Source organism: Phycomyces blakesleeanus (genome assembly GCF_001638985.1).
Source record: "Phycomyces blakesleeanus NRRL 1555(-) unplaced genomic scaffold PHYBLscaffold_1, whole genome shotgun sequence".
Classification (NCBI taxonomy): Eukaryota; Fungi; Mucoromycota; class Mucoromycetes; order Mucorales; family Phycomycetaceae; genus Phycomyces; species Phycomyces blakesleeanus.
Genome location: NW_017265134.1, coordinates 2,991,288 through 3,018,386, shown reverse-complemented (window position 1 = coordinate 3,018,386; position 27,099 = coordinate 2,991,288). Strand labels below are relative to the sequence as shown.

Sequence of the window (27,099 nt, the reverse complement as noted above, 5' to 3'; positions counted from 1 at the left end):
TTTCTGATATATATATTGATAGTATTTTGTATGTGAAAAGTAATATATAGATAAAAAGAGAGAGGCAATTTTTGTTTATTTAATACCTGTCTCTAAGGGCCCACTGAGGAAATTTGGGGGTTATGTCATCTGGGACTGCTGTATTGGACACACTGGTGAAAACCGTCTCCTTCATTTGAGAAGCACTTGACCCCATTGCTTCAATAACGTACTCATCAACGAGTTTAATGAGAGTATTGAACTAAAATGATTTTGTTAATACTTCACTTTATATTTTTTATAATAAGACATAATTATTAATATAAAATAATATACCTCGTCACTTCTCCATCCTGGCCGAACAATCTTGACGATGCTCTTCGTGCAATTCTCGAAGTCTTCATCTGCAGATTCTCCATCGGACATTGCTGCCATTTGCATCGTGAAGTCACAATCTCTCTTCATTTGTAGATCAATTGCTTCTTTGTTGTCTGTGTATGCAAGTAAACGGCGAGTATGATTCTAATAGTAGTTTTTTTGTATTAGTATTTTTAAAATTCTCAAGACTAAACTATATTATTTTGAATTATTTATTTAGAGATTACACTTACATCTCTGGCACGTCCTGCCCTTCTCGAACGAGTGTTTGTTGCTTTTATTTCCTCTTCAGTTTTTCTTGCTTTTGAAACCTGGCTGGTGAAGTTTTTGTGCAGTCTTGCTCTCAAGTCTGCCTCTCTAAATCCCTCATGGGTAAACTTGCGCTTCAAGTTTTCAAGAAGTCGCACCACCAACTCCTTGTTTGGCGACTTGTAAAAGAAAACATTTGTATTCCATCTGGGCTTACTCTCATTTGCCAGGATATCAGCTTGATTTCTTGTTTTCAACTTGGGATCCCACATGAGATTACGAATATGGGCCTGATAGAATATATGAGAAAATACATCAATAAAATTTTGCACACGTTGATACTCACATAAACATCATTAGAGGCCTTCTTGCTAAACTCAGACGGGGCGTTGAAGGCAGGCTAAGAAACATTAGCCATTGTATTGGTAGGGGAAACGAGGGGGGCTCTGCTTAAACTGTCAATAGCAGTGATTGTCTCAGTGCTGCTGGTGGCAAGAACACCAATTCTGCTATTCATGTTTAGCAATGTATCTTCAACAGTGCCGATTTGTTCTTGTACAATTGACATGTCAGCTGCCATGTTGGTTCCCATGGCTGTCATATTAGTTTTCAAAGTAGAAAGAATTTCCATCAATTGTTCATTTGTAATCTCAACGGGACGAAGAGCAAGTTGACGTCTTTGAATAGCCATTGTCTACAGAATATAATAAAAGGTAAAAATGTAACTGTTAATTTTAGATTACATTGTTATTGATGCTATTATATAATTGAATTGAATTGAATTAAAAATAAATTATATCAAATTTATATACTTAAATTATTTGAAATAAAATGGGTTGATGTGTGTGTGTTTGAGTATGAGTGCAATAAGTAGCAAGAAAGCAGGAGAAAGAGTAAACAAATTGTATAAAACGTATGGTTTATATAGATATTCAGCATATCTTTGATATATAAGTCTCTATTAATACTTCTTGTAATCACTGAGATGCAAATCGGCTTTCATACTGCTTTAGAACCCAATTGATCAAACCAGTCTAGTCTTTTGTTTCAAACGCACTTTTCTTTTTTCTTTTTTTTCTTTTTTTGTTGTTGTTCCTGTTTCTCTTTTTTTGCTCTTTATATTTGCTATTGGTCTTTTCTTTGTTTCTCTATCTCTGCAACTTCTATTATATTTGCAAACTATTTGTGTAAGACATGTTCTTTCTAAAAAGTCTTCTTTATAGAAAATAAAAGAATTTATTTATTCTGTTGCCATAGACACACTCTTTGTCACTGTCTCCACCCATTTTTTTATTTTTTTATTAGTCTTTTTTTTAAATCTGCTTTTTTAAAGTACTTTTTTATATAACTAAAAAGAATTAGTTGTTTCAGTTGCCATAGACACTCGCCCTCTCTTTTCTTTTTACTTCTTTCTTTCTCTTTTACTCTTATACTTGCAAATGTTTTTGGTAAGGTGCTTTTTTTCTTTATTTTTCTTTATTAGTAATTTCTTCAAATATAGCTGAGTAATAACAAGTGTTTCTGCTATCATAGTCACTCGCGTATAGTTTCCTTCTGATGCATCCTCTTCACAATGGCCATCCGGATTAGCCAAGGTTAGTAAATATACTTCATGCCATCATCTCATAAAAGTATCCTGATTTTTTCCTTTCTTTTTTATAGGACATATCACCAAAAATATTTTCTATAGCTAAACATGACCACTAACATGGTAATATTTTTATCTATTTATTTATTATATTTCTTTTTAATATTAATCAAACTGAATCCAATTTTTACTATAGATGAACAACCCTCTCCAAAACATGCTATGGATCAAAAGCTTCTATCTCATGCTGCTGTTATTGACATGGTAAGACTTTTTTGTTTTTTTACTATTCTTATATGTATCATTATATTACTTATGCTGTTTATTAATAAAAAAAACTACCAGATACTATATCGACTTTTGATAAGTATTATCTATATCTACAAATAAATTCATTTGCTTTGGGTATGTAAATTAATAATTATATCGCCCAATTCACAAAAATTAATTTTTTCCAATCATTTTCATAGTCAAAGAAATCAAAATTCCATAGCTTTACTTGTAATATTCTATTGTTTGGTCTTTGTACTAGATAATTCCAATGTAAGTATTAATGATTTATAAGAATTGAAATATCCAACACACACGCACACCCATTACTAACAATTTATCTATTCTCAAAGAGTACTGCTCATATCCCAAAAAAAAACGTATTGAGCAGCTCATTTTTTTTCAGATATTTCTTTTTTGTAGAAAATTTTTCACCCCAAATATAAAAAACCAACTGAGCAAGAAGTAGCTAGAGATATATAATAGTATTATTAGATCTGAAACCTAGAAACATTCTATTCTTTCCAATAAAAATAAAAGCGTAAACCATTACCAGCCTAATAAGAACGGGAAACCAAATAAATAAAGAACATATTACTGGTCCATAATTTTAAAGATGCCTTTTTTTGCTGCTGATGACCAAACTTCTTAACAATAAACTAGCTTAAAAATCACCTTTATGCTACTTTTAATCTTCATAATATGTTGGTGCCTGACCTTTACAGTTTCATATAAAGAATATCAAAATAGATACGCAGTTTTAAAAAACTTTCTTTTTATATATCAAGTCAGATAAGTATATCTAAAGTGCTAACAAACCTTACCTGCAGCACCCCCACCCACAATTCCGCTAGTTGACTCTAGTCATTCCACTATCAGTGAACGTCACCTTCAGCACAAGTGGAAAAAAAATCAACTAATTTAAATATGGAAATTACACTACACTATACCCCATATTTAAACTACCTTATTTTTTCAATTTTTCCAGTGTTGACAGTGCTGTGAACACATTGACTGCCAAGCTCTATGCCTTTGACAAAGCAAATGTGGACAACCCAAAGTACACGTCTTTATGTAACAAGGCAAAAGCCCACAACATGACCTATTTGATGGAAGATATTAGACGATTTGGACCTGCCCTCAACTTTGAAACAGAAAAAGGCAAACAGTTTAACAAACACATTCGAGAGCATCTGATTCACACCAATTGGCTAAACACCTCAAGAGATGTCTGACTCAAGTTCACAAAGCAGACAATCATGCCACACATTTTTGACAACGGCTCCTGGGTTAATAACAATAGACAGCATGAGTACCCTGGAAGTGAAATTGCAGAATGTATCAAGCGCAATGATGATACAGCTTTCCGGCACTTATTCCTTGGTGGATTACGCGATTTTGCAGACAACAATGACACCAACAATGTTACAACTTTAAAGGACAATTCCTTTGCTGCTTTTGTTATCAAGAACAGTATTGGCATGACTCACAGCATTGGACTGATCTCTGGTTTAATATTACTTTTCTTTGGCCCACTGCTTGCACAAGTGAGGAGATGAAAAATAACTACCTTAAAGTAGAAATGATAAGTGATCATATGTCTCTCGATTCTCTCAAGCCTCTGTGTAAGATTGATTTAATGAAAGTTAATGATATTACTTACATAGTTAACTTGAGTAAATTTGGCTCATATTGGTTTTATCTGCAACATGGATTAGCATAGATTTTCTTATTATTATTTCTTAGTATAATTTAGTATAGTTAATAAAATTTTTATGTTTTTTTCTAAAAATCATAGATTTTTTTCAAATTTTTGCCAAGTCATTTCTTTGTTACTCCAAACAACCCCCAAATTTCCTTGATACACATTTCATCTTACTTCAACTCATTTTCCGCTTCATTGAACTTTATTTTTTTCTTTATTTGGATGATTTTTTTTTAATTTGCAATATTACACAAAAGAAAATTTTATACGCCAATCATATTACTTAAGTACAATAAGTAACCATATTTGATTTCTAATATCTGTGATGATGTTATTGTCAGAGTTGACATCGGTGAACAAAAGTGGTAGTTATAAGCAACCAGTAAGAGTTGACTTTTTAGGATAAAAGATCTTGACTTTGCTGATTGGTCTTTCATATATGTTTTAGATGTTTCAGATGGTGAATATAATTGTAGAAGATATTACTGGACAACAGGTATCTAAGACATATTATCGTAGCTATTCTTTTAGTCAGAAATCAATTATTATTTTGTATAAATAGTCAAGAAATATATTTAATAAAAAGCATCTTTATTCTTATCTAAAAACTATTCATAAACTTGACGATCCCCAGTGGTATTAATTCTGCAACTTAGTTACAAGTGCCAGAAAAGAAATACCAGATCGAGACTTGACATTATAAATGTCTGTTTCGGTTTCTATTCTACTTTTGTGAGCAAAATGAAATCACTTTGGTCGTCGTTCTCAAAAGAGAATTTTGTGTAATCGTCATCCTGATTGTCTGACAAGAATTCGGGCACGACAACATGCCATACGTCAAAAAGAGCCCAACGGGGGGGTCGAACCCCCAACCTTGAGATTAAGAGTCTCACGCTCTACCGATTGAGCTAGCCGGGCACTTCATCTATGATAATTGTGTTGCAAGTAAGGCAGGCGGTAGGCCATGTTGTGGTGTCCAGTACCGGAAGGTCAGTCTGCTTGGTGGGTTTGTCCGCTGGTCCTTCTACACATAATACTTTTTCCTTTTCCCTTGTTAATATATTTGTCTACATTATACTTATTTGAAATCATGGTTCCCCATGCTAGTAACATTCCTCTTCTACAATGCACATAATTCATTTTGTCAATATCTCCGCGCAACATCAGTATCTTTATTATTATCTTTTTATTGTATTTTTATTCATATATTTTATCCTTGCCATATCGATTATTCATCATTCTATTTTTACTATCTTTATTTTTCTGAACTTCTATTATCAACTTAAAATCTTGTTGACTATAAAAAGAGAAGCAAACTCAACTCAATGAATCATTCATTCAGTTTTCAGTATCTTTTTCTTGTTTTCTTCTCTTTGTGGTCTATACTATCTTGTGATATAACATATTGGTTCCTTGGTTTTAGAAAGGTTGTTTGTTGGTTTTGGTCTCCTCGTCGATTATTACTTTTCTGTTTCATTATTCTCTTTTCACACATCTTTCTCTCTCTTTCAATTTTAACAACAATTCTATCAGTTTTTCTCTCTTTTCTTATCTGTCAACTATTGCTGCTTGCTGCCTTTTACTGTATCTGTCTTCTGTTCTATTCTATTATCATTGTATTTTATTTGCCAAGTGATCTATTATAATCTACAACAAACCTAACACATCACGCATCACTTTTGTAATACAAAGTGTTTAAAACCAACAGCACATAACAAAATTTCAGTTGTCTGGCAGTGCAGTGACGTTGCAGAATTCTTGAATTCTAGAAAAATTATAGGCTATCCTTATAGACAAGACAACGGGACAAGATTTTGAAGACAATATTTTCATCTCTGACGTCAGAAATAATTAGTGTAAGAATCCCATTTTTTTGGGGGGTCAAATCTGAGTATTTCATAACAGTTTCAAAAAATATTAATTATAAAAAAGTTGACAATTGAGATAAAAATTGATAGAAAGATAAAAGTTGATATAAAGATAAATAGAGATAAAATATATATAAAAAAAAACTACAAAAATAAAATATTTAGGGGAAGCTTACAGACAGTCTGGCAGGACAGTCTGAATAAACAGCCTAAAAGTGTATTATGTCACTTAGTCATGTGTTTGCGCAAATATCATATTGGCAGGACAGCCTGGACAGCCTGGACAGCCTGAACAGCCTAGAAATATGTTACTAAACTTACTTCATATATTTAGACAAATATTCATTTTTTTGAGGCAGTCAGATTTTTGATATATGTTTAATGATTCAAAAAATAAAATAAAAAAGCATTGAAAATAAAATAAAAAGATCTACAAAATAAGATAAATATTAATATTATTGAATGAAATTTCATTATGAAATCCATATCTTGGTAGTTAATACAGAATGGAAAAGTTCTCTAGATTATGATTTTTTACTATGAGTATGTGAAATAGATTTATTTGCAGCCAATTGAAGTTTCTGATTAATTTGCGTTTTGTGAGGAGAAAGTGGTTGATGTCTAGAATAAGTATAATAGATTCAAATGTATCTGGTGTAATGGTAAATGATACAAATAGACAGTCACTGGTTTCTCTTGGAGTATTCCAATATACAGTTACAGTTCTGTTATATGCATTTGCTACGAGTTGTGAATGATCAATTGTACCAAACCAATGCTGTTGAAGGAGAGGCAAGCATTTGTATTGTAGACTGATGATTAATGGGCTTGTGGATGCAGACATATTGCTGTGCTTCATTCTTACTCAGTAGTGAGTGTGTTGATATTTTAAATAATTTTCTAACATTCTGTCTTTGACTTCAGGTCATTGCTCCTAGTTTTGATATACTTCCATTGTTATTGCTCTATAGCCACAATTGCTATCTGCTTCCAAAGAGAATATTTGAGATATTTGGTGTGGGACAATTATAAGATTAGTCAGAAGTGTATGGTCACATGATGAACCTAAATCAATAATTTTTTTAATGCTTTCTATTGTTTTTCTAAAGATAATTCATATCTAGAAAATCGAAAAAAGTCAAATGAGTTAAATCTGAACAATATATTATAATAAAGACTTATTTTTTTTGTTTTTTTTCAGTTTTAGTTTTTTTTGTTGTTTCTTCTTTTTCTGCTTCAAGACAGTGTTTTAGGGCAATCATTTTTCTTTTTGTATTTTTAGGTTTGTCTTTGATGGCTTCCACTACTGTTGGATCATTAAGGTTCTCAAGTTTCTGCTTGGAGTCTAGTTCTATTATTTTGTTGATATATTCTTTGAAATGTATTTGCTGTTGTTTGCTTTGGGCATTGGTAAGTATTTGAGTAACCCATTCAAGCTTATATGCGAGTTGGGGTGTTATTGTGGTGATTTTAGTGATGTTTTTAGATACAGGTAGTGTATTGTGAATAATTGAGTGATCTGTACATAATTATATATAAAAAGAGAAAATAGTTTAATAACATATATGTATATATATATACATTACCTTCTCCTTCTAAGTAGTTTATTCTCCATCGTCTGGGAATGCAAGAAATTGGGATTTTTTTATACTGCGCAAGTTGATGGTAGCAGGGCAAGAGATAGTTGTAGTTAATGAGGCATTCGCACTCTTTTGTGAGTTTTTCAGGTATAATTGATTTGGCAAGTTCAAGTTTGATGTGGTCCATTGCAAAACGACAAACTTTGTGGCGAATATCATTCAGCCTGGAAGAATTGATTTTATCAAACACAACGGTAGTGCTCTCTCCGAGACACTCCGTTGTCAATCTGCGCTTTCGATCATAGACCTGTAAAATTTACAAAAACATTTCAATTAGTTATTGTTATTATAAAGTTTAATCAATTGATATTTAAGATAACAAAGCATAGACGTACCAACGCTTCATACCACTTGACAACTTTCATGGTAACTGTCTTCAGTTTACCGGAAGAAGTTCCAAGGGCATGCTTCAGAGAAGCATGTGAACTTTCTGCACGGTTGGAAGTGCGATTTCCAAAGTGAGGATGCTTAAAAACATAGGTGTTTAGCCAGTTCTCTTTGTCATGCATTTTTCTGATAACGTATATAAAAAATAATGTCATTATTTATCGTTAACAAACTGTTTCCAGCAAATATAACAGCACTTTGCATACCTCTCAAGGAAAGCTTTGGCACTTTTTCCTTGATCTTTACAATTGTCTTTTGCAAACCTGAGATATGCATCAATCTCTTTTTTCTCTTCTTCGGAAGTGGTGCACTTCAACGCAATTTGGTCAAGATGACCGGCTAACTCATCCAAGAAGCCTCTCTTGTCCCCATTCTCGTCTTCCTTCATCATTGGCAATAGCTGCTTCTTAAAATTATCCTTAATGTGCTTATAGCACAGCAGCTGTTTACACTCAGGGAAAGCATTTGTAATTGCATTCCTTAATTCTTTCTCATTGTCAGTGATAAACACACTTGGAAGTAGAGGTGTTGCGGTGATTGTGTTGTTGTGGTTGTTTTTGTTGCTGCTGCTGCTATCATTAACATCTGGCTAGACAGAATTGCGCAGACAGCGAAGTACCCATAGATAGTTGTCTATCGTTTCGTGATCCACCCAAGCTCCAGCAATTGGGAAAGTCTTCAAAGTCGTACGGGGGGTTCCACTTACATTGCTGGTACCAACAATGTTGACATATGTCATTCGGTGACTATTCGTCTTGTACGTAGCGTCTATTACAATGGTTTCTGGCATTCTTCTTGCTTCGTCAATGGCATCCTTATGGATGAAAAACACCATGTTGATTTTGTTTTCCTTATCATCACCAACATTGTACCGGGCATAAAAGTCCAATTCTTGCAATGCAGTAATGAAACTAAACATTTCTCTTCCTTCTTCTGACTTTCCGAATTGTTGTTTGATATTTTCGATATCTTGACGGATAACATTGGTGTACCCACTTCTCTTCAAGTTATTGAAGATGGTGGATACATCATCGTTTTCCTCAAGGTGTCGGACAACAAGAGCCATGGCTTCAGGTTCAAGCTTTCGATGCATGGCATATGCTCTGCGGTCTTCCACAATCCGATGATTGTGTTTTGCCTCGCGGGAGTGGACTACAATCTTTCCATCTTTCTTTTTTGAGGCATACACAAAACAAGGACAGCCACTCTTTTGGGTATCCTTTACGCGTTGTCTCTCCCACCCAGGAATAGGGGTTTCTTGGTTGACAGAGACTTCTGGAACAATTTTTCGGTCTTTCTAGTGTCTCTATATTCCCCGTAGTGCTTACAGATCATTCTTATACGGGTGCTTGAGGAAGAATAAGTAGTGAATGCAATATTATGCTTAAAACCATATGCTTTGGTAGCTTCACAAACAGCTACAGTTGAAAAGAATTCTCTTCCAACAAGAAATATCGAATTGAACTCGATCAGGGCAGCATTGTACTTCTTTGAAGAAGTCTCACTAACAATGACATGGTCATTGGTGTTGTTGATGCTGCTCATCTTAGAATGTCAAAAAAATTATGCGCTGATGTTGTAGTAAAAAAAGGGCAGTGATTTTATTGGCAAACTAAAGAACACTTTATATAGTCCCCCCTCCCCCCCTCCGCCCAAAAAAATAAACATTTGTCTAAATACGTGAAGTAAGTTTAGTAACATATTTCCAGACTGCCCAGGCTGCCCAGGCTGCCCAGGCTGTCCTGCCAATATGACATTTGCCCAAATATGTGACTAGGTGACATAATACACTTTCAGGCTGTCCTTTCAGGCAGTCCCGCCAGACTGTCCATATGCTTCCCTAATATTTAATGTTAATATTATCAATGCTAATTCAAGTACAAAATATATACTTTAGTAATTAATATATGATCAAGTTGTTGCTTAGGCCATATCTTTTGACTATGGATTTATGAAAAGAATTTCTTTTTGGCCAAGTGAAGTTTCTGATAGATTTATGTTTTGCAAGAAGAAAGTGGTTGATGTCCAAGATAATGATTATTGGTTCGAATTTTTATGGTGTGGTAGTTAATAGAACAAAGAGACAGTCGCCTGTTTCTCTTGAAGTGTTCCAATATACAACTACTGATCTATTGAACGCACCTGCTACAAGTTGTGGATGGTCAATTGTTCCAAACCAATGTTGCTGTGGGAGGAGTAATCTTTTGTCTTTGAGATGTATGATAAGCAGGTTTGTGGATGCAGACATGTTACTATTCTCCATTCTTTCCTGGTAATATATATGCTGATATTTTAAGTATGCTTCTAGCATATTTTCTTTAACTTCAGGTCATTTCTTCTAGTCTTGGTATATTTCCATTGCTATTGCTCAGTATCCACAGTTACCATCTGCTTCGGAAGAAAAGACTTCAGTTATATGTTTAGGAGCAATGATAAGATTTGTTAATATTGTGTGATTGATTGGCAAGCCAAGATTAGTGATATTTTGCAAGGCTTTTTGCTTTTGAGTTGAGGATATTTGTTTTCTAGAAAATAGAGCAAAACTTGAGTGAAACAGATTTATATAATGTATTACAAATAAATACTCACTTTTTTGTTCTTTTGCTATTTTAATTTTTTTGTATCTTTTTCTTTTTCAGCTTCAATACAGTGCTCTAATGCAATCATTTTATACTTTGTATTTTTGGGTCGGCCTTTGATGGCTTCCACTATTGTTGGATCATTAAGATCCTCAAGTTTCTGCTTAGTCATTTTTTCTAGTATGTTTTTTACTAAGTTATATATATGTATTTGTTCTTGTTTGCTGTGTGTACTGTGAAAGCCTTCATAAACAAGCTCAAAATCATAATCAAATTGAGGCAATATAGTTGTTATTTTAGCAATGTTTGCTGGTACTGATTCTACGTTATTAATTGTCAAGTGATCTATATACAATTATATATTATATGTGAAAATAATGTTATAACTATTATACGTATTACCTTCTCCTTCTAGATAATCTTTTCTCCAGCATCTTGGAATTAGAGAGATTGGAATTGTATTAAAAGTAGCAAGTGTATGATAGCATGTTAGGAGATAGTTGTAGTGTAAGAGACATTTGTACTCTTTGGTTAATTTTTCAGATATGATTGATTTTGATAGTTCTAATTTGATTTTGTCTATTGCAAAGCAGCTAATTTTTTGACAAATGTCATTTAGTCTCGCTCTGTAGACTTTGTAAAACACAACTTCTGTGCTCTCTCCGAGGCACTCCACTGCAAAAGGAGGGCCAATTCAGTATACTAAATCTTGATCAAATACTGTCTCAATAAATAAAATTCAGCATGAATTTGATCGGAATTTATGATGCCAATTTTTTAAAATTTGTGAGCTAAATAAATACAATTAGTATACTGAATTTTAGGAATGCAAAAAGAAAAAGTGTGATATATTTTTATCTGATATATTTTAGTCATGAAAATATAGATACACTTTTGTCAGACCGCAGATTTTTCATTCTATATTAGTTTTGGGGAATTTTTTTAAATACAGCGCATAACATTCAACATCTTTTTATTACTATATATGAGTTGTTAAAGAAGAGATTTGGTCAAGATTTAGTCAAGATTTAGAGGTTTATGAGTCATTTTAAAGGTTTTTTTTGGTTTGAAAATTATTTCTTATTGTTTCTAGCTATTTCTTATTGTTTACATCACTAATTGTTTCCTGTTGCAATTGGGTAGAAACATCACACTCATGATGCCATCATTTATTTTAGTGAATATTATATCATTCCTTTTGTATATCCATTGGTCTACCTCTGGTGCAATCGACCCCTACTGTATTCCATTGCTTGCTGCGGCATGCTTTCTTGGCCTGTTTATTTACTTTTATAAAAAATAATTATAGAATAGATTAGAAAGAATGTTCTTGGTATATTTATTTGAAAGCAACAGATTATTTAAAAAATATGAATGTACTTACAATAAAGTTAAGTATGAGAACCAATGGATATCTTTAACATAAAGATAGATATATCAATGTTTTAGTTAAATGTCTCAATTATAGTAATATTGTCTATAAAAATAATAACTTTTGTTAATACGATGCAAAGTAAATGAGACTATGGTTTGCTTACTAAACAGTTCAGAAAACAGAAGAGTTGACAAACAGAAAATACAATGGCATTATCTATAAAATATAATATTTTATTAGAATGAAATAAAGAGTATCAGACTATTTTTTGCTTACCAATTATTTAATACAGTAGAAGAGGCGGCATGCAGGAAATAGAGATATTATCTATAAAATAATTTCTTTTCATTAGAATTATATACAAAGAAATAGAATGCTTATTTACTTACTTGTCTATCTGTAAAGAATAAGAGTCAGTGTATAATAAAAAAAAGAGGACCAAGATAAAGACCAATGACTATAGAATGTATGATATACATAAAAATAATAATAAATACAAGTTGTATCTTGAAGGTATATGTTAATATTTATACAACATACCATTTTGTAAACCCTCCCAAGGTATATGTCTTTGTTAACGGGCCAGAAAAATCTAAGCAGAATAATTAATATATAAATCGTGAATAAATATTCAAGTATATTTTTATTACCTTTTTATCATTATTTTTGAGGCAGTTAAGAAGGACTTGGTGGTTTAAAGCATAGTGTATCATGCTAGAATAAAAACAACAAGATGATTAGGTCTTGAAACTTTGATGTGAGTTGATGCTTACCATGTTAGACATTAAGAAAGAAGTAAAGAAGAAGAAGAAAAAAATTTAAAAAAAACGGAAGAAATTCAAAATTATAATTTTATGACCGTTGACCCTGAGAAACTGATAGAACTAATTAAGCAAATTGAAAGTTATTCAACCCATCCCAATTGAGACAAGACATTACGTACTAAGCCATAATCTCTCATATTTTTATAATGGATGTAAGCTATTACAAATGCCTTTCCAAGTTGGCTTCTAAAGAAAAGTATAATATAGAGATCAAAATGCTATAAAGAGCATCATCAGAAAAATAATCTTTTGGTATCTTACTTTCCACCTTTACGTATGTTTTGATTTATTTTATTTTATTTATTATTTTAAAGACACCCGACTCTAATTATTAAAGTATTCACATTGTTTCAATTTCTTTCTTTAGCCTTAAATATCTCAATTCATGTCTTCTAATATGCAGCAAACCAAAAAAACGAAAAAGACAACTACAAAAAAGTCTGTTCAACAAACCACTGGGACAGCAGCAAGCACAAGACAATGGGAAATTCTTCCCAGCTTGACAGTTAGCGCAGAGCTAGATGGTACTGTCCTATCCACTTTGTTCACCATGAGCACCCAACTGAATTAATCTCATTTACTTCTGGAGAAGGTCTACCACAACATGGGAGCAACCAATGGCCAGAATAACAATTCGAACCATAGTCCCATTGGTCAGGCTCTTACTACAGGAGAATATATAAAGTACCACCTTCCAACGGTTTTGGTAGGATATATACTAGTAATAGAATATTGCAAAGTTACTTACATTATATTTTGCAGAGATTGATCTGTTCTCAAACACGAGCAGTTCTGGCAACAATGCCATTGACAGTCAATGAGGGCGCCTTCTCAACATCCAACCATCCCATTGCTGATGTAGTGCAGAGCTACATACATCAGCAAGCTGAAATAAAGTCTGTTTCGTCTGCAGTTGTAGAAGAGAAAACCTGAAGACATATTTCATATATGCTTCAAAGGGCAAAAGCTTTGCCAGAAAAGATAGCTCAACAAAATTGGATTTCTCGACGCCGGTCCAGAAAGAGAAACGTAAGTATAGTCAACAGTTTTTGTGTAAACTATTTTAACTTTTTTTTCAGATTCTTGCAGACTACAAGGCAATTCACTTAGCTGACAAGGCAAACCTTGAGTCTAAGTTTGGTGAGACTGTCGTGGACCTTCTGGACTATGACATGTTGTCTGATATTGAGTCAGATGAGGAGAAAAATAAAACTAGATATACTCCTAGAAATAGACATCCCTTGGTAAGGCTCTCATGATAAAAGTTATTTTTTTTAATACTTCTAACTCAAAAGTATTTATATTATAATGCAGGTGGATGAATACTTTACTGTTTTGAAGAAACAGAGACTTGCTAACAAGGGACCAGACGTCATTGGCAATTCTGTCTATCAAATTATTTTGAGAAACACTGAGTTATCGAATGAGAAAAAGGCACGTGTTGCTGCTTGGATTCACACACACCAACAATAAATCGTTATTTTGTTTACAAAGTGCATATAGTACTTTAATGATTTTTATTGATTGTGTTGAATGATGTGGGGTGAAGTGGTAAAATATAATCAGGCGGTATTGTCAAGATGAGAAGCAATTAATATATAAATAAAAGGAAAAAGAAAAAGACAAAATCAAAAATCAAAATAATAAATTATTATTTTATTTTATTTTATTTTATTTTAAAGCCAATTAATAAAAAAAATATATATACAAAGCAATTATTTAATTATATAACCCTGATTGTTTTATCCTCGTTTTTTTTTATTGGAAATTATAATACTGATATTAGCAAGAATATGTAATAAAGACTAAGAAAATGGTAAATGTCAGGTATTAAATATACAAGTTTTTTTGTCTTTTATATTATTGATAAAAGCAAGAGAAATAAATAATGGTTTTTACTATTCGTTAATAGTTAAAAAAACTGGTAATATAATTTACTATTGCTCTTTTAAATACTTAATAAAGAAGTAATGTTAAAACTAAATAAGAATACAGAGATAAATAAAGCTAAATCTTTTTATACTCAAAAAAACTCGTATTATAATTATTTATACTGGTAACCTAAATAGTTGTTATTTTTTTCTGTTTTTTATGTGACTACTTTTCTAGACAGTAGAATAACCAGGTGCTTTTGCGTCCCACTCTGCATTTTATGCATAGTCAATGCAAAGCACGAATGCAGATGATGCACTGAAACAATGCACAAAGCATCTTCTTCCATAAATCCCTTGTCCCACAACTGCAGATCTTGATCAGCTAATGGCTGATTACTACTTGAATGGTAGGCGGGAAACCATTTAATGAATGCGGACGTTGACACTCTTTTGACTCCACCAATCTTGATGGTATGAGTAAATAAATACTCTATTTGACCAGGGAATTCAGATACATCGTCATTTGTTCTCTCAAGAAACAATACCCTCACAAAAGACCCGTGCTTCTTCTTTTCACCACTGCAGTACTCTTGCCCCAGCAACGAAATCTTCTTCACCTTTTGAATCCGATTGTTCACAAATACATTCTCACCAATTGGGATTCTCCCAACCACACAGAAGGAAACACTTGTATTCCGGTAAGCCTTGACATAGAATTCAAATAACCACTGATAGTAATCATCCTTCATCATAGTCAAAGGCTGCAACTTGATTGGCAATGTGGTTGGGGGCAAGGGCTCACTTCCGGTGACATTGTATCATGGATTGGTAGCAGCTTGCTGGAACATTGCTAAGCTAAATGGCAACGCAGGAGGGTGGCCAGCATCCAAATTCAAGGGAGAAGAGCTGTCGGAATTTGATTTTACTTGGGCAACCCCCTCAAGGAACTCTATTAGTGGTGATGAAAGATTGGTAGAATATGCTCGAAGAAAGCTACCAATGAATGCTTTCTCCAGGAAGACTCTCATGAAGGTGACCTCAAGACCATTGCAACGGTTTGTCTTGATGTTCTTCAACTTGCTGTTGTATCTCTCAAAGCTATACAGCCAGAATGCGTATACGGGACCAAAGTCAAGCATCAACTCACACAAGTGCATATGCAAGTGCATATTTGGCGTGATGCTGCTCTCTCCATAAAGAGTCTCACACTCTTTTCGGAATTCTTCAAGGAGCTGGTGTGCGCTGTCAATTTCTGAATATGTGACTAAAGGACCGGTCAACTTTTGGCATGCTTTTACAAAGAGAGTCCAGTTTTTGTAGTCGTCTTCAGGCAAAGCGTCTTTTAGTACCACCAACGAATAAATCAGACACCACGATTGCCACTTGTCTGCCTTCATATACAGGAAACCAGATTTGATCTTTGTTGATAAAACGGCATACCCAGGAGGAACAAGAATATCATCGGCAAGACGTTGCATACGGACGAGAACAGCAGTTGGGAGATACCTCAGGTCTTTCCAAACACTGATCATACGCTTTGCTGTCCCAAGAAACAAATTGTGCATGGGATCAACAATCGTGCATCAGACGGGATCAAAGTAGTGTAGGCGATGCAACTCGGAAAAACGGGTGCCATGCTGCTTCTCCAAAACAGCTCTCTCTGCATCAGATTCTGCGCAGAACCACATCTCAGCTTTGGTTGCATTTTCCTCTTTTGTTTGGGAGACCCAGTTCTCATGATTGAATCCAGAATAATTGATCTTACTTGTTCCAGCAACAACAGTGAAATGACGCTTGCATATGTGACAGGCGTTTGTACTTGCAAATCCTGTAAATCCAGCAGTCTTTCTTGCAGCAGGTATGTTGCAAGCAACACACATAAGAGCAGTGCGGATACTAGTACCATTGGGGAACTCTGGAGTTTTCATAGTTATGCTGCCGTATAACTCTACCAGCTCATCTACCAGAGGTTCCAAGAAGTTGTTCATCTGGTCAATCTTCGCTTCCTTTGGACCAGACATGACACCGACAAGGATAATGTTTTCTGGCTTCATTCTTTCTTCCCTAGGCAGGTTGTTCATTGACAGGTACAAGGCCCCACTTGCATGTGTACGACCCTTGAATGGTTGAAATCAATCCACATTCAATGTCAACATCAAAGAATGGTCGTGATTCACAAAAGGCTTGTCATCTTCATCAAGGAGCTCAGACCACATTGCACCATCATAGACGTCCAACAAGGTACTGTTTACGGTTTCCCTTGATCTCCATTGAACGATTTGATGCTCGAACCCAGGTTTGGCGAAATGCTGTGCCAATGCATTCTTGAGTGAGTTGTATGGAAAAACCATGAGAGGGACGGCGTGATCAGCTTCGGTGTCAGAGAAAAGAGGATTTCCGCAGTATGTTAGTGGTGTGGTTGTGTATTTTTCAAATGTGCAATTTGGTTGGCGATTGCCTGGTAGGTAAATTGCAAAGCACTTGTTGCAGACGGTGTATTTGACGATGCTTTTTGTCATGAAATTGAAGCCGGTCATAGTCTTTAATGCATTAATGGTGAGTGGGAGATCGGTATCCTTATCAAAGGCAACAAGAAGATGGCAGAAGAATTTCAACATAGCAGTTCTACCTGCTTGAACCAAGTAAAATGCCTGAAAGATAATGCCAAATAGAGTCATGAATTGGCTTGTTTGAGACATTTCATGAATTTTCAAAGAAGCAACTACAAAGGCAAGTATTTCTGTTAATTATTTGTAACACAATTTATGTATATTTCTTTTTTAAATGTATGCATACTGGAAGTAACCATGTCTTTAAAATCTTCAACACCGGCAACCTCAACTTTGCTCTCATCTTCAGACTCATTGCTTGAATCAGAATCGTCATTGTCAGAAGCCAATGATGTTGTCTTGACATCAGACTCTTCGAATTGAAAAATCTCGTCTTCTCTCAAAAAAGATACACTCTGTATGGTAGTTTCGGCTGATACAATAGAATAATTGTCTTCATCTATAGTAAAACCAGACTATTAGCTATCTAAATTATGATTTATTAAAAAGAAATTTTATACTCACAGTCAATCAATGTATCAGATACATATCCCATCTCAATGTCTGTCTCTTCTTTGACAACTTCTGTATTAACTGATAATTAACAAAAAAATATCAGATTACTATTTATTCAGTAATGCGCATACTACTCAAATGTCATTTACCTCGATTTTTGGACCAATGTCTAATAAATTATTAGCATCATTATAATGCTTAAAGGTCTGTGCATTTAACAAAGTTTTGCTGATTATATTTTTGATATATAATGAACATATAGATATAACAGTATAGATTTTAGTTGTAGAATTCATAACAGTAAGAATAATATTAATAATAATAAAATAATAAAGAAGTATATATATTTTATTTTTATCTTTTATATGCCTTTTATTTTTGTCATTAATAATGAGTTGATATATCTTGTTCACTATGTCATTGACTACATTGAGCTTACCATCCCTATTAGTAAGAATTACAAACAGATTTTAATACAGCAATCTTTTCTTAAAAAAGTGTGCCTGATTATTAATGGGGCTTCAATTTAATAATCACTGATATAATGACGTAGTTTTTCTCTTTCGCATTTTTTTAACATGACATCAATTCTTGCTCATTTTGGCAAGTGGCCTTTTTTGGATTTTCTTTTTCTTGTATTTTTTTATGACATCAATTCTTGCTCTTTTTTTCAATTTTTTTGATATACTTTCTTATTAAAAATAAGTCATATAGCATACATAATTATATTCTAATAAAAATTGGTATTTTTTGCAATACAATAAAAATATTATTGAGTTTAAATTTGATGCATCTGTAACAACAAGTTTTTTCTTCCAGAAAAATAATTAAATACTACATTTAACATTTAACACTTTATTTTTATTTTTTATTTTTCTGCCAAATCAATCGAAACATATATTTTTTAAGACAATTGTACGATTTATTGCCTAATTAATAAATATTTGTGTTTGCATCTGTGTTTATTTAATATAATCAGAAAAAATTGCAAATTCACATCTCAAGAAAAAAAAAATATTGAAAATGATAGTGTTTAAAATATTTTTCCAAATTTTGCCAAAATTCAAAAAATAAAATTCGACCAAATCCACTCTCCTTTTGCAGTGGTTGATTAATAATTTTATTAAGTTGAGTTTGCTTCTCTTTTTATAGTCGACAAGATTTTAAGTTGATAATAGAAGCTTGGAAAAATAAAGATAGTAAAAATAGAATGATAAATAATTGATACAGTAAGGATAAAATATATGAATAAAAATATGGTAAAAATATAATAACAAAGGTACTGATGTTGTGCAGAGATGTCAGCAAGATGAATTATGTGCATTGTAGAAGAGGAATATTACTAGCATAGATGACCATGATTTTGAATGAGTACAATGTAGACGAATATGTTGACAAGGGAAAAGAAAAAAATATGGTGTGTAGAAGAAACAGGGAATGGAAATGAGATTTTTCCTGTACACAGAAAAATTCTCCTCTTACCACCAAGAACACAGCACCACATCAACAAACCGTTGACGTCAGCATCTCATAACCGGGACGACACGTCACAACAAACCAGCGGACAAACCCACCAAGCAGACTGACCTTCCGGTACTGGACACCACAACATGGCCTACAGCCTGAGTTGCTTGCAACACAATTATCATAGATGAAGTGCCCGGCTAGCTCAATCGGTAGAGCGTGAGACTCTTAATCTCAAGGTTGGGGGTTCGACCCCCCCGTTGGGCTGTATTGGAATACTTTAATCAAGTTTCGATTTGGTACTTCTTTTCTGGCACTTGTAACTAAGTCGCAGAATCAATGCCACTGGGGATCGTTAACTTTTTAAGAATAGTTTTTAGATAAGAATAAAGATTGTTGTTCCTGATCTGGGATAGTCTTCCTTTTACTATAGCAAAGTCAAAAGGTTGTCGTTCCTGATCTGGGATGGTCTTCCTTTTACTATAGCAAAGTCAAAAGGTCAAACCCACTGGGGATCGGAGAGTATATGTAAAATCGAAGAGAGGATAAAAGGTCCTTTTTATTGATAGGAATTGAATTGTCTTATATAGTTTTCTAAACTAATACTGCGCATTATCCACAGTAAACCATTATACTCTATTTAATTACAAGAGAAGTTCTTTTACCACTGCAAAAACCATTGGGAATTATTATAATAATAGGTTTTGATTATCAGGATATTTTGTCACATAAAAATGAATTACTCATAAATATTAAGGAAATCATAGTTGACAAGTTATTGAATAAAGTGTCAAAAATAATTGAATATTATCTTATTCCAAAAATAAAAACTGGGAGTTTAGGTATAATGTCTGTGTATCAACTGTTCTCGGGGATCAATTATATAGACTATTCCAAATGCAGAACAATGTATTATCTACTGCTGATTACACCTGTAATTTGATGTAGACCTTGTTTTTGTAATAACAGGCATAATAACAGGGCACTTCTTTAATGTTTATTGGCTAAATGAATCGAAGAAAAAATTCTCATAGGTGCAAATGCTAAGCATGAGTTACTCAATTGGATATTGTTTTGTTTTGAAAAATGGTTTTTTATTTGTTTTTATTTTGGATAAAAAAAGCCTTTTTTTTTGGCAATAATAAGAATTCTATATAGTATTACTATTAAATACACTAATCTGTTATATTGTACTTCTTATAAATTTTGTTTCAGAATTTTTTGAATTAATAAACTCGGATAGTGAGTATACACTGGAAAAATTAAAAAAATAAGGTAGTTTAAATATGGGGTATAGTGTAGTGTAATTTCCATATTTAAATTAGTTGATTTTTTTTTCCACTTGTGCTGAAGGTGACCTTCACAGATAGTGGAATGACTAGAGTCAACTAGCGGAATTGTGGGTGGGGGGTGCCGCAGGTAAGGTTTGTTAGCACTTTAGATATACTTATCTGACTTGATATATAAAAAGAAAGTTTTTTAAAACTGCGTATCTATTTTGATATTCTTTATATGGAACCATAAAGGTCAGGCACCAACATATTATGAAGATTAAAAGTAGCGTAAAGGTGACCTTTAAGCTAGTTTATTGTTAAGAAGTTTGGTCATCAGCAGCAAAAAAAGGCGTCTTTAAAATTATGGACCAGTAATATGTTCTTTATTTATTTGGTTTCCCGTTCTTATTAGGCTGGTAATGGTTTACGCTTTTATTTTTATTGGAAAGAATAGAATGTTTCTAGGTTTCAGATCTAATAATACTATTCTATATCTCTAGCTACTTCTTGCTTGGTCGGTTTGTTATATTTGGGATGAAAAATTTTCTACAAAAAAGAAATACCTAAAAAAAAATGAGCTGCTCAATACGTTTTTTTTGGGGTACGAGCAGTACTCTTTGAGAATAGATAAATCGTTAGTGATGGGTGTGCGTGTGTGTTGGATATTTCAATTCTTATAAACCATTAATACTTATATTGGAATTATCCAGTACAAAGACCAAACAATAAAATATTACAAGTAAAGCTACGGAATTTTGATTCCTTTGACTATGAAAATGATTGGAAAAAAGTAATTTTTGTGAATTGGGCGATATAATTATTAATTTACATACCCAAAGCAAACGGATTTATTTGTAGATATAGATAATACTTATCAAAAGTCGATATAGTATCTGGTAGTTTTTTATTAATAAACAGTATAAGTAATATAATGATACATATAAGGATAGTAAAAGAACAAAAAAAGTCTTACTATGTCAATGACAGCAGCATGAGATAGAAGCTTTTGATTCATAGCATGTTTTAGAGAGGGTTGTTCATCTATAGTAAAAATTGAATTCAGTTTGATTAATATTAAAGAGAAATATAATAAATAAATAGATAAAAATATTACCGTGTTGGTGGTCGTGTTTAGCTGTAGAAAATATTTTTGGTGATATGTCCTATAAAAAAGAAAGGAAAAAATCAGGATACTTTTATGAGATGATGGTATGAAGTATATTTACTAACCTTGGCTAATCCGGATGGCCATTGTGAAGAGGATGCATCAGAAGGAAACTATACGCGAGTGACTATGATAGCAGAAACACTTGTTATTACTCAGCTATATTTGAAGAAATTACTAATAAAGAAAAATAAAGAAAAAAAGCACCTTACCAAAAACATTTGCAAGTATAAGAGTAAAAGAGAAAGAAAGAAGTAAAAAGAAAAGAGAGGGCGAGTGTCTATGGCAACTGAAACAACTAATTCTTTTTAGTTATATAAAAAAGTACTTTAAAAAAGCAGATTTAAAAAAAAGACTAATAAAAAAATAAAAAAATGGGTGGAGACAGTGACAAAGAGTGTGTCTATGGCAACAGAATAAATAAATTCTTTTATTTTCTATAAAGAAGACTTTTTAGAAAGAACATGTCTTACACAAATAGTTCGCAAATATAATAGAAGTTGCAGAGATAGAGAAACAAAGAAAAGACCAATAGCAAATATAAAGAGCAAAAAAAAAGAGAAACAGGAACAATAACAAAAAAAGAAAAAAAAAGAAAAAAGAAAAGTGCGTTTGAAACAAAAGACTAGACTGGTTTGATCAATTGGGTTCTAAAGCAGTATGAAAGCCGATTTGCATCTCAGTGATTACAAGAAGTATTAATAGAGACTTATATATCAAAGATATGCTGAATATCTATATAAACCATACGTTTTATACAATTTGTTTACTCTTTCTCCTGCTTTCTTGCTACTTATTGCACTCATACTCAAACACACACACATCAACCCATTTTATTTCAAATAATTTAAGTATGTAAATTTGATATAATTTATTTTTAATTCAATTCAATTCAATTGTATAATAGCATCAATAACAATGTAATCTAAAATTAACAGTTACATTTTTACCTTTTATTATATTCTGTAGACAATGCCTATTCAAAGACGTCAACTTGCTCTTCGTCCCGTTGAGATTACAAACGAACAATTGATGGAAATTCTTTCTACTTTGAAAACTAATATGACAGCCATGGGAACCAACATGGCAGCTGACATGTCGATTGTACAAGAACAAATCGGCACTGTTGAAGATACATTGCTAAACATGAATAGCAGAATTGGTGTTCTTGCCACCAGCAGCACTGAGACAATCACTGCTATTGACAGTTTAAGCAGAGCCCCCCTCGTTTCCCCTACCAATACAATGGCTAATGTTTCTCAGCCTGCCTTCAACGCCCCATCTGAGTTTAGCAAGAAGGCCTCTAATGATGTTTATGTGAGTATCAACGTGTGCAAAATTTTATCGATGTATTTTCTCATATATTCTATCAGGCCCATATTCGTAATCTCATGTGGGATCCCAAGCTGAAAACAAGAAATCAAGCTGATATCCTGGCAAATGAGAGTAAGCCCAGATGGAATACAAATGTTTTCTTTTACAAGTCGCCAAACAAGGAGTTGGTGGTGCGACTTCTTGAAAACTTGAAGCGCAAGTTTACCCATGAGGGATTTAGAGAGGCAGACTTGAGAGCAAGACTGCACAAAAACTTCACCAGCCGGGTTTCAAAAGCAAGAAAAACCGAAGAGGAAATAAAAGCAACAAACACTCGTTTGAGAAGGGCAGGACGTGCCAGAGATGTAAGTGTAATCTCTAAATAAATAATTTCAAAATAATATAGTTTAGTCTTGAGAATTTTAAAAATACTAATACAAAAAAACTACTATTAGAATCATACTCGCCGTTTACTTGCATACACAGACAACAAAGAAGCAATTGATCTACAAATGAAGAGAGATTGTGACTTCACAATGCAAATGGCAGCAATGTCCGATGGAGAATCTGCAGATGAAGACTTCGAGAATCGCACGAAGAGCATCGTCAAGATTGTTCGGCCAGGATGGAGAAGTGACGAGGTATATTATTTTATATTAATAATTATGTCTTATTATAAAAAATATAAAGTGAAGTATTAACAAAATCATTTTAGTTCAATACTCTCATTAAACTCGTTGATGAGTATGTTATTGAAGCAATGGGGTCAAGTGCTTCTCAAATGAAGGAGAGGGTTTTCACCAGTGTGTCCAATACAGCAGTCCCAGATGACATAACCCCCAAATTTCCTCAGTGGGCCCTTAGAGACGGGTATTAAATAAACAAAAATTGCCTCTCTCTTTTTATCTATATATTACTTTTCACATACAAAATACTATCAATATATATATCAGAAATACGCGCTCTGTTTTTTTTGTTAAAGAAAAAGAAATGTAAAAGTTCACTTTATTTATTATTTAAGCATATAGCTTCTTTGGCAATGGAATTACCAGCATTTTGCTAACATTTCTACTTGTCGCAATAGTAGCTGTAGCAACCTCTAATAAGATGCGATGTACAGGTATAATGCTATGGTAGCTATCAGGAGAGAACGTGGGCAAACAAAATTCAACACCGTCATCCTCACGCGACCTATCAGAGGAAGTACGAAACCACTTGATAAATGCGAATACATGTTGATGATCATGAACCATGCGAGTCAGATGGAGATTGTGCGTGGGTGGAAGTTGGAAGGAGTGTGTAAAAAGATACTGAATTTGTCCAGCAAATCCAAGTATAATGTTTCCATTACTACCAACAAACTTTGCCTGAACAAGTGATCCGCGACTGATTGTGCTGTTGTTTGTTCCTCGATAGTGTTGACCAAGAATGTCAATTGACTTCAATTTGATGATTTGATTGTCAAGTGCTGGGCGATTATAGGACGTGTCCTGATAGCTGGCAAGGTCTGGGAGGTTGTAAGCGACTTGGTAATATTCAAGTAAATGGAGATAGTTGGAATCATCCATTACTGATGGCTTTTTGTATTTTAGAGGAAATGTAGAAGGAGGAAGAGGCTCGTTACCCTTGGGTGGATTATAAGGATCAGTGTAGCCTTGAACGAATGCTTGCAATCTGAATGGGCGACTGGAGAGAGTGGTGACTGTGGCGGCAGGTATGGAGGTTGTAACAAGTTTAGACAGAGTGTGAATGAAGGGGATCTGGCTAGAACTTTTAAGAACAGCATTGACATAATCACCCTTATACGCATTCTGAACAAAATTTTTCATGTAGGTCGCCTCAAAACCGTCTTTGCCATTTGTCTTGAAATTCTTTAAAATACCATTGTATCACTCAAACCCAAAGAGCCAATAACCATACACTGGTCCAAAATCACGAATGCATTCATGAAGATGGAGGTGTAGGTGCATATTGCAGGTGAGAATAGTGGCGGTATAGTCTACGTTACATGCATTGCAAAACTTTTCTAACAGGCTGTGGGCAGTGGTGATCTCATCAAAAGTAATGCTGGGCTTTACGTAGTATCGGCATGCATCAACGAAATACATCCAGTTCTTGAATTGTAATGGAGGGAGAATACCATGCAACAAGACAGGAGAATAAACCAGAACCCATGATTTCCACTCGTCCGCTTTCATGTAGCTGAAGCCCTTTCCAATTTTGGTTGTCAGTGTGGTGTAATCTCTGGGTAGTACCATTGTCTCTGCAATTTTCTCCATCGAAGCAAACTCTTCAGGTCCAATTGTCTTCTCATCAATCCACCGATCCATTAATCTCTTAGACGTCCCCAGGAAAAGATTATGCATGGGATCAATGATCGTTCCACGTACTAGATCAAAGTATCCAAGGCGTTGCAACTGCGACCATCGAACACCATTTTCGACCTCCAGCTGATGCCTTTCTGAGAGTGTACTTGCATCCTTCCACTCCTCAGCATGCAACCTGCTCTCTGCACCACTGCGGATATTCCAACGAGAATAATTGAATCCACGGAAATCAACCTGGTTGCTGCTCCCTAACCGAGTAAACTGCCGGCTGCACCTGTAACAAGCACATGTGCTGTTATGCGCTGTGAATCCACTTGTCTTTCTGGCGGCTGGGATATCACATGCAACCATCAGTAGTGCAGCACGAACACTGACACCATTTGGGAATTCGTGTGTAGGAATCCGCATGTCAACGTACAGCTGCTTCAAATCATCCACCAAGGGCTCCAAGTAACTATTGATCTCGTTGGTTTTTGGCTCCTTTGGACCAGGCATGAGACCTACAAGGATAATATTCTCTGGCTTGAATCTTTCATCACGGGGCAAGTTGTTGATGGCCAGATAGATAGCACCAGAGGAGTGAGTGACACCATCAAAGGGCTGGAACCAGTCGATGTTAAGTGTTAACATTAGTGAGCGTGGGTCCAACACAAATGATACACCATCCTTGTCCTTCAACTCCTTCCACATCGCACCATCATAGACATCGCACAGAGTATCTACCATCTTCAACTCCTTATTCCATTGACGAATCTTGGCTTCGAAACTAGGGCGACGGAAGAAAACGCTCAATGTATTTTTAATGGATTGGTAGACATATTCACGCTTTGCAACCAAGGCACCGGAAGATATGGATTTCGTCAAATTACAGTTGCATGCAGACCTGGCACCAAGTTTTGAGGAAACACATCGAGGAGGAGCAGATACAATATCCTGATATACTGTATGACAGTCTTGGCACACCACAAATATCTTGATGCCTTTTGTAATAGCAGAAAATCCTGTCATTTTTTGTAAACCGGCAAGACTGGTTGGTAATTGAAAATCTTGGTCGTAGATTCTCAGCAGGTTGTTGATAAACTCAATCAAGACAGCAGCACCCTTATCAACAACATGACGTGAAGCAAATAGTACTGTAAAGATGGCTATGAATTGATGGACTTCATTTTCGGGCATATCAGGAGCAGCAAAAGGGTCTGTAAAAAATTAAAAAAAATTAACACTTGATTTTTCTTTTACTCTCTTTTTCTTTTAGTTTTCTTTATATATCTCACACTGACCTTCACTGTTGAAGTCCTCAATCTCGATCTCATTGACTTCATCTTCAACATTGTCATCGAAATCATTGTCGTCTCTGTCATTGTCAAACATTGAGGCGGCATCCAAAAAAGGTGAGTTGGCCTGACCGTCCATTGCTTCCACAGAATCGGAACGAGAAGTTGGGATTACTACAAATATGGAATATAATAGTTTATTAGTTTTTTTTTCTGCTTTCAAATAAAAAAATTCTTACCCTCAGTATCTACATCCATGTTTCTCATTGCGGCTGTGTTTCATTAAAAGTTTAAAAATAAACAACATAAATAAAAAATAAAAAAAAAATTAAAACGATTATTACACAGCAAACAAAAAACTAACACTGAATATATTATACTATTCTCAAATATTCTGATACCTTCAACTCTAGCTCTCTTATTATGACGAGACTCAGTACGCTTTGCAGCATAAGAAGATTTCTGATGACTGTTGTGACATTTAATGCAGTGACAGTCTA

The 27,099-nt window shown here is 34.0% G+C and overlaps 11 protein-coding genes and 2 non-coding genes across 13 annotated transcripts in view; 4 read left to right on the top strand and 9 right to left on the bottom strand.

Moving 5' to 3' along the window:
* Positions 1 to 79: 79 nt before the first annotated feature.
* On the bottom strand, positions 80 to 1,609 carry PHYBLDRAFT_161799 (hypothetical protein; the record flags this gene model as incomplete). The annotated part of the gene is made up of 6 exons (XM_018434474.1): positions 80 to 241; positions 316 to 501; positions 591 to 896; positions 1,016 to 1,300; positions 1,350 to 1,362; positions 1,575 to 1,609. 6 exons carry the CDS (start codon positions 1,607 to 1,609, stop codon positions 80 to 82), a joined length of 987 nt encoding a protein of 328 aa, XP_018299211.1.
* Positions 1,610 to 2,179: 570 nt separating this feature from the next.
* PHYBLDRAFT_138712 (hypothetical protein) lies at positions 2,180 to 3,699 on the top strand (the record flags this gene model as incomplete). Its single annotated transcript, XM_018430055.1, has 5 exons — positions 2,180 to 2,201; positions 2,391 to 2,458; positions 2,665 to 2,695; positions 3,295 to 3,364; positions 3,453 to 3,699. 5 exons carry the CDS (start codon positions 2,180 to 2,182, stop codon positions 3,697 to 3,699), a joined length of 438 nt encoding a protein of 145 aa, XP_018299210.1.
* A 24-nt stretch (positions 3,700 to 3,723) lies between these two features.
* Positions 3,724 to 4,023, top strand: PHYBLDRAFT_138711 (hypothetical protein; the record flags this gene model as incomplete). Its single annotated transcript, XM_018430054.1, has 1 exon — positions 3,724 to 4,023. One exon carries the CDS (start codon positions 3,724 to 3,726, stop codon positions 4,021 to 4,023), a length of 300 nt encoding a protein of 99 aa, XP_018299209.1.
* Positions 4,024 to 5,014: 991 nt separating this feature from the next.
* On the bottom strand, positions 5,015 to 5,087 carry PHYBLDRAFT_t7. The gene has a single exon. It is a non-coding gene; the product is annotated as a tRNA-Lys (tRNA).
* Positions 5,088 to 7,215: 2,128 nt separating this feature from the next.
* Positions 7,216 to 8,186, bottom strand: PHYBLDRAFT_161797 (hypothetical protein; the record flags this gene model as incomplete). The annotated part of the gene is made up of 3 exons (XM_018434473.1): positions 7,216 to 7,556; positions 7,624 to 7,924; positions 8,013 to 8,186. 3 exons carry the CDS (start codon positions 8,184 to 8,186, stop codon positions 7,216 to 7,218), a joined length of 816 nt encoding a protein of 271 aa, XP_018299208.1.
* A 1,550-nt stretch (positions 8,187 to 9,736) lies between these two features.
* On the bottom strand, positions 9,737 to 10,312 carry PHYBLDRAFT_138709 (hypothetical protein; the record flags this gene model as incomplete). The annotated part of the gene is made up of 2 exons (XM_018430053.1): positions 9,737 to 9,904; positions 10,142 to 10,312. The coding sequence occupies 2 exons, from the start codon at positions 10,310 to 10,312 to the stop codon at positions 9,737 to 9,739; spliced, it is 339 nt and encodes a 112-aa protein (XP_018299207.1).
* A 120-nt stretch (positions 10,313 to 10,432) lies between these two features.
* On the bottom strand, positions 10,433 to 13,650 carry PHYBLDRAFT_161796 (hypothetical protein; the record flags this gene model as incomplete). Its single annotated transcript, XM_018434472.1, has 11 exons — positions 10,433 to 10,607; positions 10,739 to 10,988; positions 11,046 to 11,318; positions 11,862 to 11,919; positions 12,028 to 12,058; positions 12,408 to 12,475; positions 12,559 to 12,610; positions 12,669 to 12,703; positions 12,962 to 13,028; positions 13,424 to 13,560; positions 13,591 to 13,650. 11 exons carry the CDS (start codon positions 13,648 to 13,650, stop codon positions 10,433 to 10,435), a joined length of 1,206 nt encoding a protein of 401 aa, XP_018299206.1.
* A 140-nt stretch (positions 13,651 to 13,790) lies between these two features.
* On the top strand, positions 13,791 to 14,315 carry PHYBLDRAFT_161795 (hypothetical protein; the record flags this gene model as incomplete). Its single annotated transcript, XM_018434471.1, has 3 exons — positions 13,791 to 13,871; positions 13,922 to 14,086; positions 14,157 to 14,315. The coding sequence occupies 3 exons, from the start codon at positions 13,791 to 13,793 to the stop codon at positions 14,313 to 14,315; spliced, it is 405 nt and encodes a 134-aa protein (XP_018299205.1).
* Positions 14,316 to 14,931: 616 nt separating this feature from the next.
* On the bottom strand, positions 14,932 to 15,465 carry PHYBLDRAFT_138707 (hypothetical protein; the record flags this gene model as incomplete). The annotated part of the gene is made up of 1 exon (XM_018430052.1): positions 14,932 to 15,465. The coding sequence occupies one exon, from the start codon at positions 15,463 to 15,465 to the stop codon at positions 14,932 to 14,934; it is 534 nt and encodes a 177-aa protein (XP_018299204.1).
* Positions 15,466 to 15,534: 69 nt separating this feature from the next.
* PHYBLDRAFT_138706 (hypothetical protein) lies at positions 15,535 to 16,248 on the bottom strand (the record flags this gene model as incomplete). The annotated part of the gene is made up of 1 exon (XM_018430051.1): positions 15,535 to 16,248. One exon carries the CDS (start codon positions 16,246 to 16,248, stop codon positions 15,535 to 15,537), a length of 714 nt encoding a protein of 237 aa, XP_018299203.1.
* A 51-nt stretch (positions 16,249 to 16,299) lies between these two features.
* On the bottom strand, positions 16,300 to 16,797 carry PHYBLDRAFT_138705 (hypothetical protein; the record flags this gene model as incomplete). The annotated part of the gene is made up of 1 exon (XM_018430050.1): positions 16,300 to 16,797. One exon carries the CDS (start codon positions 16,795 to 16,797, stop codon positions 16,300 to 16,302), a length of 498 nt encoding a protein of 165 aa, XP_018299202.1.
* Positions 16,798 to 19,439: 2,642 nt separating this feature from the next.
* On the top strand, positions 19,440 to 19,512 carry PHYBLDRAFT_t21. Its single transcript has one exon. It is a non-coding gene; the product is annotated as a tRNA-Lys (tRNA).
* Positions 19,513 to 24,014: 4,502 nt separating this feature from the next.
* PHYBLDRAFT_161792 (hypothetical protein) overlaps positions 24,015 to 27,099 on the bottom strand; it is a gene marked incomplete at both ends in the record, with an annotated part of 3,342 nt that continues 257 nt past the window's right edge. Inside the window, 6 exons of the mRNA XM_018434470.1 lie at positions 24,015 to 24,869; positions 24,921 to 25,387; positions 26,075 to 26,521; positions 26,606 to 26,773; positions 26,839 to 26,871; positions 26,980 to 27,061. Of these exons, the coding sequence (XP_018299201.1) occupies positions 24,015 to 24,869; positions 24,921 to 25,387; positions 26,075 to 26,521; positions 26,606 to 26,773; positions 26,839 to 26,871; positions 26,980 to 27,061 (2,052 nt within the window). The remainder of the gene's footprint in view (positions 24,870 to 24,920; positions 25,388 to 26,074; positions 26,522 to 26,605; positions 26,774 to 26,838; positions 26,872 to 26,979; positions 27,062 to 27,099) is intronic.